Here is a 23,711-nt window from a genome sequence, read left to right as displayed (position 1 = left end):
ATTTTCTTTTCCATTCAGCCAATGGTCAGCGCTAGATTCCTCCATCCACATACACTAGGTGGATGGAGGAATCTCTCCCACTGGGACATTGCATTTGGCTGCAGCTGCTAACAAAAATTTCCAGCATGTCAAAGAATTGAGTTTCGTCAAGTAGCGGCTGCCAAAAGTTTACCGAAATTCAGACGGTCCCTGCTGAACCGGCAAAATTTCAAAACCGTATATGGCCAGCTTTAGTATTCTTATTATTTTCAACTTGAAACAATGTTTGCAAATGTATTTTTCTAAATCTTACCTTAATTATGTAATAAGCTTGTGATTTCTCCTCCTCTCCCTCTGGGGGCATCATTGCAAAAGTAATGATTTCAAATCTTTTTCTCATCTTATCAACTTTTGCAATTCTGTCATGGAGCTCAGAGCTAGACAAATCAAAGTAAGCCGTTAGAAAAATCTTCAGTTTTCAGGTATCAAAGTATAATTAAAGGCACTTTTTTTAGTTATGGGTAGGGTACAGAGGGATTATAAAACCTGTCAGGTTTTTATTGCTGTCTGTGCTGCTGTTAGGGAGATTTGCCCTCTCTATTTGTCCTGTTCACCATTGTTATTGAAAGTAAAAGCAAAAGAAAAATCACAAATTTTGGGTTGTCCCCAGAAAAGGAATAGGAGGGGAAATCTTCCAATGGGGACACTAGTTCTGGTGACTTGGGGGTTCCCAAGGAATTCCCTTCATTTGCTGGAATTTCCTCTCACTCTCTCTATGGGACAGGAAGTGATGGTACAACTCCCCAATGGGCCAAAGAGGGCAAAAATAAACCATACAGGGTTGCACCAATACTAGTATCAGTATCGGTGCCGATATGGAGTAGTTGCACAAGTATCGGTACTTGTGCAAATGCACCGATACGGGAAACATATACTTTCAAGCTTGGTTCTTTGAGCTGTCAAAGTTGAGTAAATCAACCCCCATAACTCTTCTGAAAGTAGCCTAAAATCCCCAATTAGCAACTGCCAATAGACTAGCGCAGAGAAGGAAAATCTTTTCTGATCCCAAATACAGAATTGGCTATTTTATTCATTTCCACCATACAATTATGTAATTTTCTAGCAGTAATATGCTGGAAATAATAGTAACATAATTGCTTGAAGGAAGACATTTCATTGATTTTAAATTATTTAAGAGAAACTGACACATTATTTGTAAATTTGTAAATTGAAGTGTAAGAGCACCAAACAATCTAAAGACAGAATGTTTAAAGTTTTGCCTTTTTTTTTTCTACTCACAAATCAGACAAAAATGGCAGCATGTTTAGGGTCTCAACATTCATCCTTCTTCAGTAATTATACTGTATATTATACAAATTGCTCAGAAGTTCTTGGTGGTCACAATTCGTTTTTAAATATCTGTGTGAATAGCTGATAAGCAATCAAGAAAGCAATCCTGCGGCTGGCATACTCTGTGCTTGTAAGAAGCTAAACGCAGGGGCGTCAAGCTGACGGCCCTCCAGCTGTTGCAGAACTACATGTCCCATTACACCTCTGCCTGTGGGTGTCATGCTTGTAACTGCCAGCTTTGCAATTCCTCCTGGGACTTGTAGTTCCACAGCAGATGAAGGGCTGTCAGTTTGACACCTAAAGAATATAGTTGACCTTAAAGTGCACCTATACCCAGACTATGGACATTAAAGTGTTAAACAAGCAGTGAAATAGTTCTAAAACAAGCCGTCCCTGGCATCTCTAGCTTTCTTTATTGTGAAGTTATTTATGCGCAAAGATCCTCCAAAATTACAACAGCCCTATAGCCATTTCAGTTAGTTTCTAATCACAATGCTTACAGAGATGAGAACTTGATTTAAAGTGTTTTACTGATGTAATTACTTTAGTATGCATAATCTGGGCACAGGTTCACTTTAAAAGCCACTTACACCAAAAATGATGTTTTGAACAGTTGCTAGCAAGAATAATCAAATGCTGTTTTTATATCACTCAAGGACATCAGTGTTGAGATATTCCTGCTCAGAACCTCTGGTCTGTTTAACTGTCACAATCATTTAACAGAAAAACGATGGTGTCACGCCCCTCTAATAGTTTTGACATAATCTAAAATATACAAAGTATACAAAGTATTGGAAGTCCATTTGTGACAAACAGTTGATCTTATAGCCAAGGGAAGGCCTTAAAAAAAAAAAAAAACATGGTGGGGGGAATCTTAAAATTTGCTTCTCCAGGAACGCAACCCAATAGTCTATATCCAAAATTAAATATACATTTTTTGATATTTGGCCCATTAAGTTTCAGAAACATTGTGATAGCAAACATGACTTTTACTCAATATTTCCTAGGCTTTTATTAGCATGATTTTTTTTATTTGTGTTTTTTTTTCATAATTTTTTTTTCTTTTAATTTTTCCCCTTTTTGCCTTTTTTTCATAGTATTTTTATTTGAGATGGTTAACCTGGAGATATACTGTATAGAATAATTTGATGCAATTGAGAAGGTAATATTGATGTAATACAATACAGATGGGGTGCATGATAGTGAAGTCACCTGTCTATTCCATTAGCAAGTGATATTTTATGCAGAGTACAATAAGAACATTTCTCTTAGGCCCCTTTCACACTGGGGCGATGCGGGCATCGGCGGTATAGCGGCGCTATTTTTAGCGCCGCTTTACCATCATTTTAGCAGCGGTATGCGGGGTTTAAAACTGCCCCGCTAGCGGACGAAAAAGGGGTAAAAACCACCCGCAAAGCACCACTGTATTGCCGCGCTGCCCCATTGATTTCAATGGGTAGGAGCAGTTTAGGAGCGGTGAATACACCGCTGCAAAGATGCGGCTAGCAGGACTTTTTTCACCGTCCTGCCAGCGCACCGCTCCAGTGTGAAAGTCCTCCGGCTTTTACACTGGAGTCAAAGGGGACGGTTTTTTTCAGGTGTTATTTTTAGCGCTGTAGCGCCTGAAAACCGCTTCAGTGTGAAAGGGGCCTTAGAGCAGTAGTCTCAAAACTGCAGCTCTTTGCTCGTTTTTTCTGGCCCTTTGGGCACTATTTCAACCACTGATACCAACAATGGGGCATAATTCCTCCCACTGACTAATGAAGGGGCACAATTTGGCCCAATGACACCAATGATGAGGCACAATTCCTCCCAATGACACCAATGATGGGGCACAATTCCTCCCAATGACACCAACAATGGAGCCCAATGATACAAACGATGGAGCACAATTCCTCCCACTGATACCAATGATGGGGCACTATTCACCCACTGATGTCAGGACAGTTTCTACTCCCAACATCCACAGTCTGGCCCCCCTAAAATCCAAAGGACAGTAAACTGGCCCTTTGTTTAAAAAGTTTGGAGACCCCTGTCTTACAAGATCAACAATAGAAGAAATGGGGTTAATTTACTAAAGGAAAGAGGCTGTTAATTTAAGAAGTGAATATTCACGTTGAAAAGTATATGTTCACTTTACAAAATGCGTTTTCCCCGACTTGTTCATTCCCTGACTAAGTTGGGGTAGGCGGAACACTTTGGGGGTGGGTCAGCCATGCCTCTTGACTATTGACCTCTGGGAACCAGCCTGCTGTCCTTTGGAGGAGGTCCCTATTCCAATCCCTGAGTCCTAACCTTGTTCTTCAAGGGCAAACCCTAACCCTAACCCCTACCCCTAACCCTCACCCTCACATGCGACAAGTGCTCCAATGTCAGAGCAATTGTCACATCAATGTGAACTGGGCTTTAAGACCCCTGTCACACCGAGGGCGTTTTGCAGGTGCTAAAGCGTTAAAAATAGCGTCTGCAATCTGCCCTCAAACAGCTGCTCCATTGTCTCCAGTGTGAAAGCCCAAGGGCTTTCACACTGGAGCGGTGCGCTGGCAGGATGTCAGGAAAAGTCCTGCCAGCAGCTTCTTTGGAGCGGTGAAGGAGCGGTGTGTTTACTGCTCCTCCACCGCTGCTCCCCATTGAAATCAATGGGGCAGTGCAGCTATACCGCTGGCAAAACGCCGCTATTGCGGCGAATTGCAGGTGGCTTTAACCCGCGTTAAATGCACCCCGCTAGCGGCACAAATCCAAAGGTTTACCGCTGACGTTATGGGCCAGCACAATGTGAAAGGGGTCTTTATGAACAAGTTGAAGTTAGAAGCTGATCGGCTACCATGCACAGCTGCACTATATTTTGCACTCTCTAGTTTTATTAAGGGCTAATTCACACTTCCATTTCCATCCATTTTAGTCGTGTTTTAACGCTCACTGACGTCCGTTGACATACATTTTGACGTCCGTTGAGATACACTTTGCAATTTAAAGCAACACAACGTTATTGTGTGAATAGGACACACTGGAGATTTTTGTTTTCAGATGTCCTTCCATTGATCTGCATTTTACAGCTGCGGTAAAATGCACTGATGTGAATTGGCTCCAAATCAACCCCAATGTGTATAGTAAATTTACCCAACTGTCATCACTATATTGTAGTTCTTAGTAAGAAAGCGTAGAGCAAATTACTGTGAACAGATCATGCTGCCAAGCAACTTATATCTGATTTTACGCTGGTTGGATTTTATATGGATAGGATTTCATGTTAACTTTTTCTGAGTTTTTGATTTTTTTTTTTTACAGAATTTTTAAGATTTGTGACCGATCTTAATTTTTCAGCTTTTTTCTTCCATTATAACTTTTTACTTTAGTAACAGTGAGTTATAAAAGGAAACACTATGAATTAATAATTCTGGTGCATCTTAATACATTTTAATCAAGTGGCGATATTATTAGTAAAGATAAGTTTTAAGTGTCTGCTCACACTGATACCCACTTACAGGTCAGTCTAATCAGAAGGAATATTGCAGATCATCCTATGATGGCATGAAAAAGAGCAGTACAACTGCCCATTATTAAAGTGAGATATCTGCTTATCTATGACAAGTCTAAGGTAAACATTTTTTGCACTATATTTTTGCTATACTTGTAGGTCTGACTGTATAAATACCTTATACTTTGCCGCTCCTGTTCTTCAAGTCTGATTTGAGATTTCAGCATTTCTTTGTGCACCGCAATTTCTTGTGTCCGCTCCTTCATCGCAGATTGTAACTGAAACCTTCGCTTCTCCAGTGAGTAAACATCATCTGCTTTACTGTACAACATGTCCTTTAACCGCTTGATTTCCAGTTTCAGAATATTGTCCTCAACCATTAAATCCTAAAAGAACAGCAATTTATTATCAGATTGTATCTTACAACCACCTGCGAAAGGCTTTTTGATAATGATTATGTGCTATATACCAATAAGAGCACATTCACCATATTACACCTGAGTGTCTAATGAAAGATTACAGGTGCCCACACGAATGTATGTATTCCATTATTAACTATAAATAGAAGCAAAGATTTTTACCAATAATATACTAAAAAAATATTTAAAATTAACCACTTATTACCCAGTCGACTCTGACATTTCTCACATACGTGTTAAAATCTGCATTTTTTTTTTTGTTAGGATATTTCTAAGAACCCCTAAATACATATATATTTTCTGAAAGCAATGGTCCAGGAGAACAACATGGTGGTTGTTGCCATTTATGATGTTGCTCGATATCTGTGCAGTTATTCTTAAAGTTTTCAGGAAAAAATACACTTTGATGAATTTTAGTGCACACAAACACAATCTAATACCTATTTTTTATTTTTTTTGGTAAAATATAAAAGATGATGTTAAGATGAGTAACAAGATAATATGTGTTGCTTTAAAATTGTGCATGCCCGTGAAATAGGGACAAAATACAGTACATTCAATTATCCATAGGTGATGCTTGAAAAGCCTTTACAGGTTATCAGTTTGGAGTTATATAGGAGATCTGGTGATAGAATTTTTGCTCTCACTCTAAAGTTCGCAACAATACTTCACATGTGTGGTAGATCACCAGTTACAGATGCGTGTAGGACCTATGAGTGCGTTCGCATTAGCGTGTGATCACAGGGGATGGGGGTGCGTTTAAATTTATTAAAAAAATAAACATTTTTCTTTTTTTACACTGTCCCTTTAATATATTTTTTTTGGATTAAAGTAATTGTAAAGGTTTTACTTTTTTTAAATAACAAACATGTTATACTTACCTGCTCTGTGCCTTGGGTCTTGCACAGAGAAGCCCCAATCCTACTCTTTTGGGGTGTCCCGGCGGCACTCCTGGCTCCTCCCCTTCATTAGGTGCTGGAGAGACGCATTCCATGGGGGCACCTGTGCGGGCACGCTAACGAGTCCTGCTACTGCGTCCATTGACACAAACAGCAGTACTTGGTCCTGCCCCTCGTGTCACTGGATTTGATTGACAGTGGCCAATGGCTCCTGCTGCTATCAATCTATCCGATGAGGACGGAGACAGCGACTGGAGTCGCTGGGCTCATGCTCATCACTGGAATGGATGGGCTCAGGTAAAAAAAAAAGGGGGGGTGCTCTGGGGGCAGCTGCAGCATAGAAGGTTTTTTTTTACCTTAATGCATATACATTAAGGTGAAAAACCTGGAGACTTTACAAACCCTTTAACTTTACTGCTGTTACAAGGGATGAACAACATCCCTTGTAATAGCATGGGCAGTGACCAGTACTCTTTACTGAGAGATCTAGGTTCTATTAAGCCCTGCCCTCAAACACATCTGCAGCCATGATCCAGTTTTTTTGGATCAACTTTACTCCTGTCACAAAGAATGAACAACATCCCTTGTGATAGCATGGGCAGTGACAGGTACTCTTTACTGAGAGATCTGGAGTCTATTAAGCTCCACACTCGGAAGCATCTGCAGTTGCAGCCATGATCTTGGTATAACCTCTTTTACCTGAGGATGTATGGGGATGCCCTAAGGGTGTGAAGTGGTTAAACTTACCACTTTTACATGTAGTTTTTAAAAGGACATAAAAAAAGATGATAATTTGTTCCCCCATTTATCTCCAACCATACATACATTTCAGAGTGGCACATGATATGTGGATGTAGTAACAATATTAAATAAAGAAACAAAAAAAGAGAGTCCTCAAGCACTAAACCATGCATCATGTCATCAGAATTAGATCAAATAACAGATACTTGGCTAAACCCAGTGCAGCTGACCAAAAGACATCTGGAAATGTAGCATGCAGAGAAATGGAGGGTGGTCAGAGCTCAATATGTTAATTGTGAGGGTAGATACCAAATCAATGGGACCAGAAAATTATGAAAAGAAGACAGGGTTTATTTTTTCAATACACATTCAAAGCTTGAGATGGAGTTGTAATAAAAATTGTGAATAAAAAAAACCTACAATACCACTGGAGGTCACCAGGGTAATGAGGAGTTAACGACAACCAGGAATGCCAGCGGTGGAGCACGGGGGGGGGGGGGGGGTGCCAATGTCCATGCTATACCAGATGGTATCTGGAGGAGGATGTGCGGGCTGGCATCAAGTTGCAGTTGCCACGGACCACGGGATGTTATGCGACCATTAATAGCCCAGGGGAAGCCTGCTGGTGTTGCCTTGATGTCGCTGGTCATGTGAGGGACAGATCAGCTGACCAAACAACCAGAGTTTGGACCCGGAAGCCAGGGGAACTGAGCCTTAGATAGAATGGGCTCATGTGGATGACGGGCGATGTCTGCTGGAAGTGCGACGGAGGAAGAGACCCAGGAACAAGCATGGAAGATAGGCTTGTCTGTTGCCGTAACGCGTTTCGCGCGCATGCAGTTTGTCATAGCCCATAGGCTTCTTAACAATACTAGATGTTAATTACCTGTTTTGATGTTCGGAACTTTTTCAGTGATTTATCAGACATGGTGTTGAACAGCTTAAGTTCCTCCATTTTACTAATCAGATTTCCCTTCTCTTGGCCAGTTTTTTCCAACTCCCTTTTAATGTACCGTACATCACCCTATAAAGAACAGATAATATAGTCAGGTAAAGAACAAGCACAAATATTACTCACTCAGTCATAGTAATACATTACAAAAGCTTCCTGCAGACTGCAGAAGATGGTCAATTGTCAAACCTGATACATGTACCTTTCGGTCACACTACTGGCAGTGAATTCCAAAGCGCTTTTGTACCTTGTGTGTGCAGATTTGTCTAATCTGCATATAATATGCAAATTGAACTGTAATTGCCTATATTCCTGAATGGAGTGATTCCCATAAATCAAACAGATCTGTACAAATAGTCATTAGAATCAAACATTAGTAAATCGACAATTCTTTTGAATCGATTATTACTATTTTTCTTCTTGGAGTGCGGACCAAGAAGACAGCACCTGTGTATCAGGGAGAAACAACAGCTATCAGGATGACTTTTCTAACCTGCCCCCCGGACTGTTCTTCCCGACATGGCTGGCTGGCATGAAGGCCACTCAAATATATACACAGAAACAATGAATTAAAAAAGGGACCTAAACCCTTGTATCTTTTGCAGACAAGGAAGCTGCCATCTTAGTCTATGTTTGATCTGCAGTTCCCATGGTGCTGCAAATATCATCAGCTATGACTCCAGCCTTAGACAGTTCGGTTGAGAGCTGACATAAGCACACTAGTAAAACTGGATACACACTATACAATTTTCTTTAGATTTTTTCCTTTAGGTGTACCAAAACCATATAATAGGAGGTCATACCTAAATACTTTCAATTTGTATGTAATCAGGCAGGCAACAACATAGTTGAAGGTAAATCTAAAGGAAATCAAACAACAAAAGTTGTATAGTGTATATCCAGCTTAACTGTAACAGTTCTCATTTACAGCATGCCTTAATTTTAAAGTGATTGTAAAAGGCAATAATTTTATATTTTAACCACTTTGGCCCCAGAGGGTTTTACCCCCTTAATGACCAGGCCATTTTTTTAATACGGCACTGCGTTACGTTTAACTGACAATTGCGCAGTCGTGAGGTGCTGTACCCATATAAAATTGATGGGATATTTTTATGGAATTTTTTTTTTTTTTTTTACTAGTAATGGCAGCGATCAGTGATTTTTAGCAGCGCTAGGACATTGCGGTGGACAAATCGGACACTTAACTGACACTCTAACACTTTTTTGGGACGAGTGCTAAAAAAAAAAAAAAAAAATGCACTGCTACTGTACTAATGACCCTGGCAGGGAAGGGGCTAACACCAGGGGAGATCAAAGGGTTATGTGTGTCCCTAGGGGGTGCTTGCTAACTGTGTGGTCTGACTGGCTGAGGACAGAGATCTGTGTTTCTGCTTAGCAGGAACAGAAGATCTCCATATTCTCCCCTGTCATAACGGTAATCTGCCTTTTTTTACATAGGCATATCGCAGTTCTGCCTCTCCCGGGAATGATTGTGGGTGGCCGGCGGACATCGGGTCTGCCAGACCTGCTGATTGACTCCCCTGCTATCCAATCAGCAAGCGATCGCACCTCCAGTGGCATGCATGTGCTCCCCAGTGGCCAGGTACATTGTTTCATGCAGCTGGGCTGCCTTGCCACAGTAAATGTGCGAAAGAAGGTCCGAAACCGGTTAAAGGTAACAAACATGTCATACTTACTTGCTCTGTGCAATGGTTTTGCAAAATCCTCCTTCTCTAAGATCCCCTGCCAGTGCTCCTGGCTCCTCCCCCCCCCCCCCTGCTGTGTGCCCCCACAGAAAGCCACTTGCTATGGGGGCACCTATGCGTGCTCGCTCCTGAACCACCTGTGTGTGTTCATTGACACACAGAGCCGGCTCTGCCCTGCCCCCCCCCCCCCCCTCACTGGCTGTGATTGACAGCAGCAGGAATCAATGTGTCCTGTCTCTCTATCCAATGAGGAGAGAGAAAGCCAAGAGAGCTGCTGCTCCCGTGCACATCGCTGGACTGAGATAGGGCTTAGATAAGTATGGTGGGGGGGGAGGCTGCACACAGAAGGTTTTTTACCTTAATGCATAGAATTTTTAATTATAAAGTTACAAAAACTTCTGCCTTTACAACTACTTTAACTGTTAAATAGATGTGTTTGGGTCAGCTTTAAGTAACTGTCATTTCATGTCTACAGGGACCCTAAAACCAGTTTTTGCAGCGTATATCTACTACAGAAGAAACGGTCATAAAGTTTTTTTTTTTTTTTTTTTTTTTTTTTTTTTAACCAATAAAAGTTTATTGAAGCATTTGACATCACAATATAGTACAATAAAAACTAAGGAACAGTCGTGGGATCAAACCCACAATGCACAGCATATCATATCGTTCAGTCCTAGATACCGTTACAGAGTACCTTATATTTCTGTAACATTAAGTAGCATGGAGGGGAGGCCCGAGAAAGGGGGGGACCTCCTCCCAACATAAATCAGGACCTCTGTAAATGCGGAATCTGATGAGGTAATCGACCATAAACCCCCGATGGTCCATATATTAAGATACTTGCAAATGGTGGGGGTGAATTTTAAGTGTCTATAAAGAAGGGGGAGAAAAGAAAGAAGGGTTGGGGGGTAAAAGGAAAGGTGGTGAGCACCCCGCATTGGGGGAGGTGCGGAACAGAAAAAGCGAGAACCTGTCAATAACTTGTCTTGAGTACACTAGCTGGCTTCAGAACGGCAACAAAGATGTTACATTATAACCGGCACATAACCCCAATTCAAGATGTGAATTAGTTGAGAACTGAAATGTAGGGCTTAGCTTAATTCACATGAGACCATCTAACTACTAAACAGACATGTACATAGCTATTTAGGGATTCAACCATTTTGAAGTTTCGCAAAAGCATCAGAGTATTTGAAGGTAAACCAAGGTCTCCACAGTCTGTGAAATTTGTCAGTCCGTTCGGCAGCCATCGCCACCGTTTCTTCCATTTTATACAGGGAATCCACCTCTGACAGCCACTCCCTCAAAGAGGGAGGGCGTGTGGACTTCCAATGTCTGGGAATGATCGCCTTAGCGGCGTTCAGCAAGTGGCGCACCATTGATTTTTTGTATTTGCTTAACGAGTAGCTGGAGATGTGGAGTAAGCAGCATTCAGGTGTAAGGTCAATGCCCGTCTCTGTGATGGCGCGAATCTGCGAGCAGATCCCGTCCCAGAACCCTTTAAGGCTCGGGCAGCTCCACCAAATATGTAACATATCACCGCCATCACCTCCACATCTCCAGCAAGATTCTGACGCGCCTGGGAACCATTTATTAAGTCTAACTGGTGTAAAGTACCAGTTTGTCAGGACTTTATACGCTGTTTCTTGTGTGCTAGTGCTTATAGAGCATTTGTGTGCCAATATGCATGCATTGCTCCATTGCTCGTCCGTAAAGGTCTTGGAGAAAAACCTCTCCCAGTCCAGTTTATGTCTGGTCGAGCGGTCAGTCCTGGAGGTCTGTAGCCAATTGTAGATCAGGGATGTCGCCCTTCTCACTGGTTCACCCGTGATGCACAATTGTTCGAACCACGTTTGTTCTCTCAGAACGTGCGATCTGTTGGTCGCGCAGTGAATATAGTCATGTAGCTGTCTGTACTGCCAGTAAGTGAAGTGTTTTGCCTGCAAGTCCAGCGCCAGGGCTTGAAAGGTCTTAAGTTTGTTCCTCTCCAAGCAGTGTGTCACAGTCGTGGGTGTCCCATCAGCCCTATGTGGGAAAGACACCGTAGAGTGCCCAGACGCAAATGAAGAATTGTGAGCTAAGGGTGTCAATGGGCCCGGCGTAGATGCCAGTCCACACCGACGTGATGCTTCCCCAAAGACTTCCAGAGTTGGCCCTATCAGAGGGTGTGCTACAAGCATGGCCGGTCTAGCCTCCTTCACTACCCACGGCAGGAACCTCAGTGGCGTATCTGACAGGCCAGCTTCCAATCTCACCCAGTCTTTAGTCGTGGCATGGCAGTTCCAGTCCAATATGCGAACCAGGTGTGTCGCATAGTAGTAGAATCTGAAGTTTGGTAGATTGATACCCCCTTTTACCTTCGGCAAAGTCAAGGTAGAGAAATTAATTCGGGGTTTCTTGTTGGCCCATATAAAACTTCTCACTAATGCTTGCAGGTGAATGAAGAACCGTCTAGGCAACTTAATGGGAAGTGTGTGAAAAAGATATAGTACCCTCGGCAATATTGTCATCTTAATGGCAGCCGCCCTCCCGAACCAAGACAACGGGTGAGTGTGCCATGCCCGTAGGTCCTCACGCAGGTCGTTCAGAAAGGGTTGGAAGTTTTGTGCGTAAAGACTGTCTGAGTTGGGCGTGAGCCAAATCCCCAAATATTTGAGTTTGTGATCTACCCACTTAAAGGGACAATTAGACCTGGCAGTCCGCAGGCACGCAGGACCCAGGGATATGTTCAGCGCCTCCGATTTCTCGCAGTTAATTTTAAAGTTTGAAAGGTATCCAAAGATCTCAAATTCAGTTAGTAAATTAGGGATCGAGATGTGGGGCTGTGACAGTAAGAATAGAAGGTCATCCGCGTAGGCGGCCAGCTTGAAATGCGTGAGTCCCTGCCTGAAGCCACTAATTGATGGGTTTGCATTGATCATGCGGATGCATGGTTCGAGTACAAGGATAAATAATATTGGCGATAACGGGCAGCCCTGGCGTGTACCGTTGCGTATGCTTACAGGTTCAGAAAGAGCCCCATTTATTTTTAAACGAGCCATCGGGCGGTGGTACAGCACCGAGAGCCAAGCCAACAGTCGTGTCTGAAAACCCACCCGCCTGCAAACCGCGAACATGAAGTCCCACGCCACTCTGTCGAAGGCCTTCTCCGCGTCCGTGGACAGGAGAAGGCCCTCGACAGCGCTCCCCCTCATACAATGCAAGAGATCCACCACTTTGATGACATTGTCCCGAGCCTCTCTCCCGGGCATAAAGCCTGCCTGCTCCGGACCAATCAGTTCGGGCAAGAATGTGTTCAGCCTGGTAGCTAGAATTTTTGACAGTAGCTTTATGTCCAAGTTGAGCAGCGAAATTGGCCGGTAGCTTGAGCAGACACCAGGGTCCTTCCCCGGCTTGGGGAGCACCGTAATGTGTGCCAAGTTAAAGGTCGGTGGAACCTCCCGGAGCTCGGGAAGGGAATTCAGGGCCTTCAATAAGGGTGTCACCAAAAGGTGTGCAAAGGTCTTATAGTAAATGGCTGAAAAGCCGTCCGGGCCTGGGCTCTTCCCGGTTTTCAATGATTGAATAGCCTGTGTGAGCTCCGAGGCTGTAATAGGCCTGTCCAGTTCCCCGGCATCCTCTGCCGAGAGACCTGGCATGCCACTGCGTTGAAGGTACTGTTCTATGATCTCGCATCTCGATCCCTCTACCCGGGCTGGTTTATGCGGGGGGGGGAATGTTATACAGCTTCGAGTAAAACCCGTGAAATCCCGCCGCAATACTGTCCGTGTCTTGAACCAGTCGGTTCTCGCGGTTCCTGATCTGGGTGATGGTATGTGAGGCCCGCACCCCCCTCAAAGCTCGTGCCAAAAATTTGCCACTTTTGTTGCCGTGTTCGTAGAAAAAGCCCCGACGGAAGAACACGATCCGCTTGGCCTGTAGGTCTAACTTCTCCTGGAGAGTCCTGCGTGCCAGCAAGAGGTCATCGGCCAGTAACACTGCCACTGATCTCTTGTGTTGTGCTTCCAAAACCCTCACTCTTGCAAAAGCATCCTTTAAGTCCTGTTCCGCTACCCTCTTCCTCTGTGCTGCCAAGCCCATCAGTCTGCCCCTAAGGACACATTTGTGTGCCTCCCAGCAGTCATATGGGAAACATCAGCAGTCGTATTTTCACTGAAATAGTGTTGTATGGTCTCCCTTATCTGTTCCAAGGTCGTGGGATCCGTCAACAATGCAGGGTTAAGTCGCCAACTACTCGTCTGTCGGCGGGTCGGCTGTAGTGTTAAGGTCAGGGAGATTGGCGCGTGATCAGACACCGATCTCGTCCCAATGCGTGCGTCTAATATAGTGGGTAGGTCCCTTTGTGTCAGAAATAAAAGGTCTATGCGGGTGTACTTGTTGTGTATAGCTGAAAAATAAGTGAAATCCCTGCCCTGGGGGTACTTGACCCGCCATGAGTCCATCAGTGCCATAGAATGCAGCAAGGATCTTATCTTTTTAAGTTTGCGATATGAAATTGCAGACTTGCCGTCTGAAGTATCCAAAAGGGGGTCCAACGAGATGTTGAAATCCCCCCCCAGGATTATGCACCCCGTAGCAAACCCAGAAAGCTCATCAATCAACTTCTGACAAAAACTCACATGTGCTACATTTGGGAAATAGACATTCGCCAGCGTGACAGGGAGCTCCCCCACCTTCCCCTTGAGGAAGAGGAACCGCCCCTCAGGGTCTGCCAATTGCTGAGTGAGCTCGAAGCCAGAGTCCCGGCCCACCAGGATCGAGACCCCTTTAGTTTTCGAGTCAGGGCTAGCTGCATGAAAAGCTTTGGGAAAGCATTGGTTTGTCAGTTTAGGGATCTCACTAGCCCTGAAATGTGTTTCCTGTAAAAACACAAAGGACGGTTTCCCCTTCCCCAAGTGGCGCAACAGTTGTGACCGTTTTTGTGGAGTATTGAGACCACGCACGTTGTGCGAAATTACGGTAGGATTCCCCCCCAGAGCAGAGTAAATCATCGTGTAGCAGGAGGGGAGTCGAGTGAAGGAGAGAGAAAATGAGAATCAGAGAAAGGAAGTGGATGAGGGGAGCAAGGAGGAAGCCACAGGAGGTAGGGGGAGCAGAGGGGGGGGGGGGGGGCAGGAAAGAGAGGAGGGAAGAGGAGGAAGGAAAGTGGATAGAGTAAAAGGTGGGAGGGGGGGGGGGGAAGTAGCGGAAAAGAGAAGTAGGAGCCCACTAACCGACACCAAGGAAGTGGGACAGGAGAACTGGTAATTAGCCTCTGGAGAGCAGTCCCCAGAGGTGATTTCTAAGAAGTGGGGCCGTGAAATGACCCCCCGGACGACAACCCCAGCTAGCTAGGAAAGTCAATCACGGGGCCAACCCACGGTGTCCCTTGTGGGGGTAGTGGGAGTAACACCCAGAACTACGTCAACAGTCCAGATCCCAGACAATCCGGGATAAGTGGTCTGTTCCAAAGTATCTGCTGCTCTCCGCGCCCCCCCAGCCCTATGTTTAACATGCTAAAACTAACCAAAATGCAACATGTAAATATCACCATAACCGGTAGCGGGAATAAACCAGTGTAACGCCAGCATGTGGCACCTGAAATAGTCAGTTCAGCTGACCGCTGCTGCGGGTCTCGACGTCCATCCGAAAAAACATAACAATACGACATGTCTCCAAGCTCGGTATGTAGGGGTCAGGCAGTGGCAAGTCAAAGGCCGTGTTTGTGCAGGTGACAAGTCCATCTCCAGTGTATGTTGGAAGAATGCGTTTAGAAGGCCTGACCACTCAGAGCTACTTTGCAAAGTTACATAGTGCAAAAAAGAAAAGTAAGTCGGTTTGAGCCCTTCGTGCATCCGGACGGTGTGCCCCTGTACGACCAGCAACCGTTCTCCTATAGGTGAGTAAGCCAAAAAACAAAACGAACCAATCCTACGAACGAAGAGAAAAGATGCCAGAAACCAGGAAGGTAAGCAGCGTCAGCGAACGTTAAAACGAAAAACTTGAATCCGAAGAGGTGCTCGTCTGGTCTTAGTCGATCCTATACATACTAAAATTCGGGCGGAGCATCCATAGCCGAACGAACCTCATTCTGGGTCCGGATTCATCTGCAGGGCTCTAGGCGCGGAGGAGCGTCGTGGGGTAGCGCTGGAGCCTGGAATAGGTTGTTTCAGGAACTTCCCCCTTTTGTGCGGAGGTTTTGAGGGGGTAGAATGGCGGGATCCCTGAGAGGCTTGAGAGGCAGGCGCGTAGTGAAATTCCCTGTACCAGTCAGGCAGCTCAACCAAGGGCAATTGAATGTCCCGGCAAAAACCTGGTAGTTCATCAGGGGTGCGTAAGTACAATTGTCTGCCCGAGTAAGTCACATTCAAAGCAAAGGGGAATTTCCACTTATAGGGGATGTTCTGTCTCCGTAAGGCCTCCAGCAGGGGGCGCAACGCACGCCTATTGCTCAAAGTAATGGGGGAGAGATCCTGGAAAATGGAGATTTCAGTGTCATTAAATGTGATGTGGGCATTGCGCCTTGCTTTCGCCATAATGTCCTCTTTCAATTTAAAGTCCGAGAGGCAACAGATCACATCCCGTGGGGGGGCCGCCTCAGCAGGCCTGGCTCTCAGGGCTCTGTGAGCCCACACAAAGTCAATTGGGGTGTCGGTTTGGCGCTCCAGTAGCTCATTAAATACATATTGGAGGGCAGAAGGAATGTTGCTGGCTTCAACCGACTCCGGGATGCCTCTCACCCTAATGTTGTTCCTTCTCCCCCTGTTGTCCAAATCCTCCAACTGTCTGTTCATTGCAATGAGATGGGCAGTGTGTGAGTCGGTGATTTTGTCCAGGCGTGCTATAGCTGTGTCTCGGTGAGTGCCAGCCCTCTCCACTCTCTCTAGCTTTTCAGAAATAGACAAAACGTCTGCCTTCAACTCCGTGATGGCGGATGAAAAGGTGCCCTTAATATCTGCGGCTATCTTCATCATGTCTGTGAGGGTGAGAGGGTGATCTGTCTGTGCATCCCTTACCTCCTCCTCATATGCGGATTGGGAGTCCTCGCTGAACTCGTCTTCACCACGAGGCAGCGCCATCTTGGATAGGGCCTTGCTGCGGCGGGGCTGTGTTTTAAAGATGTCCGGGATGCTCCTGGTGCCCGGTATCGGTGTGGAACGACGGGAGCGGCTTCCAGAATTGTGGCGGGTGGATCTGCTCATGATCTCCGGTGGTTATGGTGGATATTGCGCTGTCAGGGCTGAGGGTATAACGGAGCTCCTCTAGCCTGCTGCCATCCGCTCCGAGCTCCAAGCCACGCCCCCCAACGGTCATAAAGTTGAGGTGTGAAATGTGTACAGATTGCAAATAATAAATACTGAATTAATAAAGTGGAAATAAAGTGCAAATAATAAATAATGAATTAATAAAGTGCAAATAATAAATAACTGTCCACATAAAAAAAAAAGGGGGGGGGGGGGGGGGGGAGGTTGACAGTACTGCAATAGAAAAATATCTAAAAGACTGGAGTCTTGTAATGGGATACCACACTGAACATTCACATATAAAGTTTCACCTGTATGCTATTTAAAAAAAAATACTATTATTTTCTGTAACATTTGTATACCTGAAGCTTTTTGTGTTGGGTGTTCAAAATATTAAGAGAGGCTTTGCGTTCATCTAATGATTTTGTAAGTGCAGATACTTTTGTCTCCAAGGCGTGTTTCTCATCTGTGTTGACTTCACCTTTTAAACGTGATAGCCTGCGCTCTAGCTGCTGAATTTGAAACTCCTGTACAAAATAATAAACACATGTGCTTAAAAAATCTCACATAGACACACACAGTACTAGGAAGAGTTAGGTGCAATTTGTGTGAAAATTCAGAATACTGGTTACAGGCTGGGCTACTTTTTCCCATCGTTACATACAGAAACATGTCAATACACACCTAAAAACTATTTAAAAGTACCACCAAAGGCTCCTGTATGAGAATGTAAAAAAGTATGAAACTGAATTGCTATGTGATGGACAAGTCCCATGAAGTAAACCAAAATGTTGGGTTTTTGTACTCATTCTAAAATACTTTTCTCAGAGTCCATTGAGGGACACAAGTTAGCAAAAAGCAACCTAGGGTTTTATTGTCAGAAAATAGAAATAGACACTAGGCCAGTGATATGCAATTAGGGGACCTCCAGCTGTTGCAGAACTACAATTCCCATGAGGCATAGTAAGACTGACAGCCACAAGCATTACACCCAGAGGCAGGGGCATGATGGGATTTGTAGTTTTGCAACAGCTGGAGGTCCGCTAATTGCAGATCCCTGCACTAGGCATATAGAAAACTGGAGGGCCGTCCCCTTGAGGCTTTAACTGCAGTCCAAAGACTAGAGAAAATGGGGCATTATAGGGTGCAAAAGCATTACAAAAATTCTACTAGTTATCTCTAAACATATACAGACATACTCAAGTCAACAACAACCGATATTTTACACCTTTAATGCCGCTCAAAGGGCACCTGCTACCTATACATATCTTTAAAATGTGATTTTCAGGAAATTCAAAGAATAATAATTTAAAAGTAGATTTTTTTTAAATAACACGTTATATTCATGCATGCATTATAATGCAATTATAAACTTAAATACTTTATAATAAATGTTACATACCCACATTGTCTTTTCACATGCTTGTTTATTATTAGGCTTTTTTCCAAGCTGCCTTTCTATATTTGAAAATATTTCAATTATGAAAAATGTCCTGCATGTGGTTAGCTTTCTCTAATCACACAGCAGTGGCATTTAAGGGATTTAATGGTTGAAAGCCAGCGTGGTTTTTGTACCTGATTGTAAATGATCCCCTGTTGCTTTAAAGCATGTAGGTCAAGTTTTTGCAGTTGACTATTAAGGTTTCTCAGCGAGACCTGACTTCCACTAATTTCTGATATCATGTGCTTTTCTTTTGTCTTGTATTCGTGCAGCTCCTGCGATTTCTTGAAATGCTGCTCTCTTATTTGTTTTAGCTGAGCTTCAAGATTCTGTGGGTACAAATGGCAAGATTAAAGTGGTCGTTTTGCACAGTATCTGAACAAAAGACATTTCCATTTCTTTGCAGTCTGCTTTAATGGAAATGGTATAATTCTATCACTGATTGTATTTAATATTTATTGCTCAATTTATTTATTTATTCTGGTACACATGCATGGTATGAACTAATGGTAACGGAATACATTTAAGTAGACAACTTTGACCTCAGTCATCAATTTCAAGCTTATTTAAAAAAGGCAAAATGTTCAAAACCCACCTATAGCAATCTATCAGCAATAATCCTTTGCTGTACTGATGAAAATTAAATTAGATTAGCTGCTGTGAGTTGCTGACCCTTACCTATAACATTCTGTAGAAAATGTGCCAGTCTACCCACGTACACATTAGCCTCTGGATGCACAGTATGAATGTGTCCTCCAGAAAAGAGAATATATACGTGTGCCATAACTTTTATTTCTTACGGAAATCTACTGTAGGAACCGAAGATTTAATCAGAAAGAAGCAGATTCTCCTGGGCCCTCACGTTAAAAAAGTCCATAGTGAATCCTGGGTCATGGCTATATTCTTTTATATAAATAGTCAAATATAAAACAGTGTGTCATGGCTATATTATTATATATATATATATATATATATATATATATATATATATATATATATATATATATATATATATATAGTCACATATAAAACATCAACATAAAAACATACAAACTATAACAAATAAATATAATTGACCCAAACCCATTATAGATTCCCCTTAAGCGTAGAAACAATAATGCTGCCCCGGGTCAGGGTTGCCAACCTTCAGTAAATTTACGGACAGTTTGTAAATAGCAGTGATTTTTACAACTGTCTGTAAATATCAGGGGATGATTATGTGTCATGTTGTGTTGACTTTTTAAATGTAAACCAGGCAAATTACTTGATATGGGTATTGTCAGTATTTCCATATTATGCTTTAAGAGGAAGTAAACTTCCTCTGCAAACTTTTACCTATAGGTAAGCCTATAATAAGTCTTTCTATATACAAAAAAGTGAGGCGTTGTATAACGGTTTGAGCTGCTGCTTAGGGGCAGGGTTTAGCAATAGTGCAGTTTTTTCTTGTTTACTATAATAAGTCTTACCTATAGGTATTGAAAATATCTCCTAAATCTGTACAGTTTAGGAGAGATTTCCAGTGCAGGCAGCCAGTGACATCACTGGCGCAATACGCTCTGAAAGAGAGGCCCATGTGTGAAGAGAACAGCGGCCTCTGTACGCATGCCAATCACAGAGCTGGAGCCCGCAAACCCGGAAGAAGCTCTGGCATAGATGTCGGCCGTGACAGCGGTGTGCAGGGGCCGCTGCAACAGCTTTGTTTTAAGATCAATGTTTCATAATGAGCTAGTATAATAATGCATACTAGGTCATTATGCCCTTGTCTTGCAGTTTTTTTTTGGAGGAATTTTTTTCAGAGGTTTACAAGCTTTTTAAATATCAATTGTCTTAGTTTTTAATAGCAGTCCTGTAATTTTTCTGGTTGCCAATAATTCCATCAGTAAATTTTCCATGTTTTGTCAGGAAAAATACTGCAAGAGGTTGGCAACACTGCATAGGGTGCTACAGCAAGTGCCTGCCAGTCCAGATCCCAAGCCCACTACAGACATATTTAAAAAAAAAAAATCTTGTTAAAGCATGCTTACACCAACATCGGTAATGCCTAGCTAAATATGACAAGCGTTGGGACACATGGTTGAGTCCCCCTGGTCTTGCCCCACTTGACCTGGTGTTACACAGATTGTTGTAAACACACACACACACACACACACACACACACACACACACACACACACCTCAGCACTTCTGGTTCATGTCTCTAGTACAGGAAGATAGTACTTTCCATCATGATACATATTTGGTCTCTTTTGCATGTAAGAATGGTCATATTGTGCATGCTTTGTATTAATGATCACTGTCATGTATGCTGTAATCTTTTAGACATAATTGGTTGCATTTGTTGGAAACTGCTGTCTGTTTCCACTATTGTTTATGTGCATTTGTTCAATAAAAACTTTCTATGATCAAAAAAAAAAAAAAAAATCATGCTTACAGGTCAGTATCACTTTGTGAAACCTTCCTGCTGTACGTACCTAGTCCTACTAGCAAAGCTTCTAAGGCCGCGTACACACGCGCGGACTGTTTGCCCAACCTTGTTCGTCAAACAGTTTCGGCAAATAGTCCGCTCAAAATTTGCATGAGCGGACTTGCCCACACACGAGCGGACTGTTTCAACGAACTGTTTGCCAAACAGTCCGCTCAACTTTTGAAATGAACGGACTCGCCCACGTAAGGCGGAGGCAAATCCGCCCATTTCGAGCGCGTGTACAGGTAGGCGGGGCCCGCGAAGGAGACGTCGCGGGCTCCGCCGCCTGGAATGGGCTTAAAGGGGAACCCCAACGCCGAAAAAAATCGGCGTGGGGGTTCCCCCAAAGTCCACACCAGACCCTTGTCCGAGCACGCTACCCGGCCGGCCAGGAAAGGGGGGCGAGCGAGCGCGCCCCCCCCTCCTGAGCCGTACCAGGCCGCGTGCCCTCAACATGGGGGGGTGCCTTGGGGAAGGGGGGGCCGCGCGGCCCCCCCACCCCAAAGCACCTTGCCCCCATGTTGATGAGGACAAGGGCCTCTTCCCGACAACCCTGGCCGTTGGTTGTCGGGGTCTGCGGGCGGGGGGCTTATCGGAATCCGGGAGCCCCCTTTAAGAAGGGGGCCCCCGGATACCGGCCCCCCACCCTATGTGAATGAGTATGGGGTACAATGTACCCCTACCCATTCACCTGTGAAATAAAGTACAAAAAAAAACACAACACAGGGAAAAAATATTTTATTGCACAGCTCCGGGGGTCTTCCGTCTTCGGGGGTCTTCTCGCCGGACTCCTCCGCTATGTGTGTGTAGCTCTTTTACTAGCGGAGGAGTCCGGCTTTCTTCCTCCCCGCCGCCGGCCTCTTCTCCCGACTTCGGGGGTCTTGTCCCCCTCTTCGGTTCTTCTGCCGGGCCACCGCGCCTTCTTGTAGCTCTTTTGCAGGCGGTGGCCCGGTCTTCTGTCGCCGCTGCCTTCCGTTCTTCTGTCGCCGCCTTCGGTTCTTCTGCCGGGCCACCGCGCCTTCTTGTAGCTCTTTTACAGGCGGTGGCCCGGTCTTCTGTCGCCGCTGTCGTCGCCGCCGCCTTCCGTTCTTGTTCTTCTTCTTGTTCTTCTTCTTCTTCTCCTGGAGATGTTGACTCGACAAGCTCTCCGGCCGGAATGCCAGAGCCGCGCTGTGCGGTCACTTATATAGTGACAATGGGGCGGTGTCACATGGTATATGTCACATGGGTTGGTCACATGGTGACCCTGCCCCCTTACGATGTCATAGTCCCCATGTGACATCAACCCATGTGACCAACCCATGTGACATATACCATGTGACACCGCCCCATTGTCACTATATAAGTGACCGCACAGCGCGGCTCTGGCATTCCGGCCGGAGAGCTCGTCGAGTCAACATCTCCAGGAGAAGAAGAAGAAGAACAAGAACGGAAGGCGGCGGCGGCGGCGACGACAGCGGCGACAGAAGACCGGGCCACCGCCTGTAAAAGAGCTACAAGAAGGCGCGGTGGCCCGGCAGAAGAACCGAAGGCGGCGACAGAAGAACGGAAGGCAGCGGCGACAGAAGACCGGGCCACCGCCTGCAAAAGAGCTACAAGAAGGCGCGGTGGCCCGGCAGAAGAACCGAAGAGGGGGACAAGACCCCCGAAGTCGGGAGAAGAGGCCGGCGGCGGGGAGGAAGAAAGCCGGACTCCTCCGCTAGTAAAAGAGCTACACACAGATAGCGGAGGAGTCCGGCGAGAAGACCCCCGAAGACGGAAGACCCCCGGAGCTGTGCAATAAAATATTTTTTCCCTGTGTTGTGTTTTTTTTGTACTTTATTTCACAGGTGAATGGGTAGGGGTACATTGTACCCCATACTCATTCACATAGGGTGGGGGGCCGGTATCCGGGGGCCCCCTTCTTAAAGGGGGCTCCCGGATTCCGATAAGCCCCCCGCCCGCAGACCCCGACAACCAACGGCCAGGGTTGTCGGGAAGAGGCCCTTGTCCTCATCAACATGGGGGCAAGGTGCTTTGGGGTGGGGGGGCCGCGCGGCCCCCCCTTCCCCAAGGCACCCCCCCATGTTGAGGGCACGCGGCCTGGTACGGCTCAGGAGGGGGGACGCGCTCGCTCGCCCCCCTTTCCTGGCCGGCCGGGTAGCGTGCTCGGACAAGGGTCTGGTGTGGACTTTGGGGGAACCCCCACGCCGATTTTTTTCGGTGTTGGGGTTCCCCTTTAAGCCCATTCCAGGCGGCGGAGCCCGCGACGTCTCCTTCGCGGGCCCCGCCTACCTGTACACGCGCTCGAAATGGGCGGACTTTCCGAGCGGGAACAGTCCGCTCATTTCGAAAGTACAGCGGACAGGCCCACACACGGGCGGACTGTTCGCTCAAACACAGTTTCAGCGGACAGTTTTTCGGAATTTCCGAAAGACTTTGTCCGTCCAACTGTCCGCTGAAACTGTCCGCTGAAAGCCCACACACGAGCGGACTGTCCGCCCAAACACTGTTCAGCGGACAAGGTTGGGCGAACAGTCCGCCCGTGTGTACGCGGCCTTACACACTAGCACAATCATTATAGCGAGTTACTGACTGCTGGCCAGCAAATATGCCTCATTACAGGAGGTGTCCTCTAAGCCATGCCAATATTAAGATAGGACTCTTCAAGACTTTTTTGTATAGTGGTGCCCAGAAAATTAAGTCTTCTGACTCCAGTTTGCTATTATTATTATTTGTTATGTTTCCTTTTCAGAATAGTAGCTTTATATCGGCATTGCCACTGTAGAACAAGGGACATGGGTTTCATTTCAGAAAGAGAGCACCGTAAGCATGAAGGCTTCTTGAGGGATGTGGTTTCCTTTCTCAGCTTGGTAAGGTACATATTTTTCTAATGCATTTGTATCCCAGGTAAAGGCTGTAAAGCTGGAAAGAATTTATTGGCAAACACATGCACACACATATCATAACATGCACCAAGCGTCTATCATTGTTCTGACATCTCTAACTGAGGTTGGTTGCAATGGGCTACTGCACACCACTAATCTTTGTACTGCACTAATGAATATGCCGGGAAGCCT

The 23,711-nt window shown here is 45.1% G+C and overlaps 1 protein-coding gene across 1 annotated transcript in view; it reads right to left on the bottom strand.

The window, feature by feature from the left end:
• The window catches only part of CCDC39 (coiled-coil domain 39 molecular ruler complex subunit), a 104,600-nt gene that overhangs the window by 57,565 nt on the left and 23,324 nt on the right, over nucleotides 1-23,711 (bottom strand). Inside the window, exons 10-14 of the mRNA XM_077487910.1 lie at nucleotides 18,323-18,517; nucleotides 17,110-17,274; nucleotides 7,753-7,890; nucleotides 4,985-5,193; nucleotides 293-416 (exon numbers count right to left, since the gene is read on the bottom strand). Of these exons, the coding sequence (XP_077344036.1) occupies nucleotides 293-416; nucleotides 4,985-5,193; nucleotides 7,753-7,890; nucleotides 17,110-17,274; nucleotides 18,323-18,517 (831 nt within the window). The remainder of the gene's footprint in view (nucleotides 1-292; nucleotides 417-4,984; nucleotides 5,194-7,752; nucleotides 7,891-17,109; nucleotides 17,275-18,322; nucleotides 18,518-23,711) is intronic.

Source organism: Lithobates pipiens, unplaced genomic scaffold (assembly GCF_037356315.1).
Source record: "Lithobates pipiens isolate NorthernLeopardFrog02 unplaced genomic scaffold, aLitPip1_a1.2 Scaffold_18, whole genome shotgun sequence".
Classification (NCBI taxonomy): domain Eukaryota; kingdom Metazoa; phylum Chordata; class Amphibia; order Anura; family Ranidae; genus Lithobates; species Lithobates pipiens.
The sequence above is the reverse complement of the archived record's forward strand: the minus strand, read 5'-3'. Positions and strand labels throughout refer to the sequence as shown.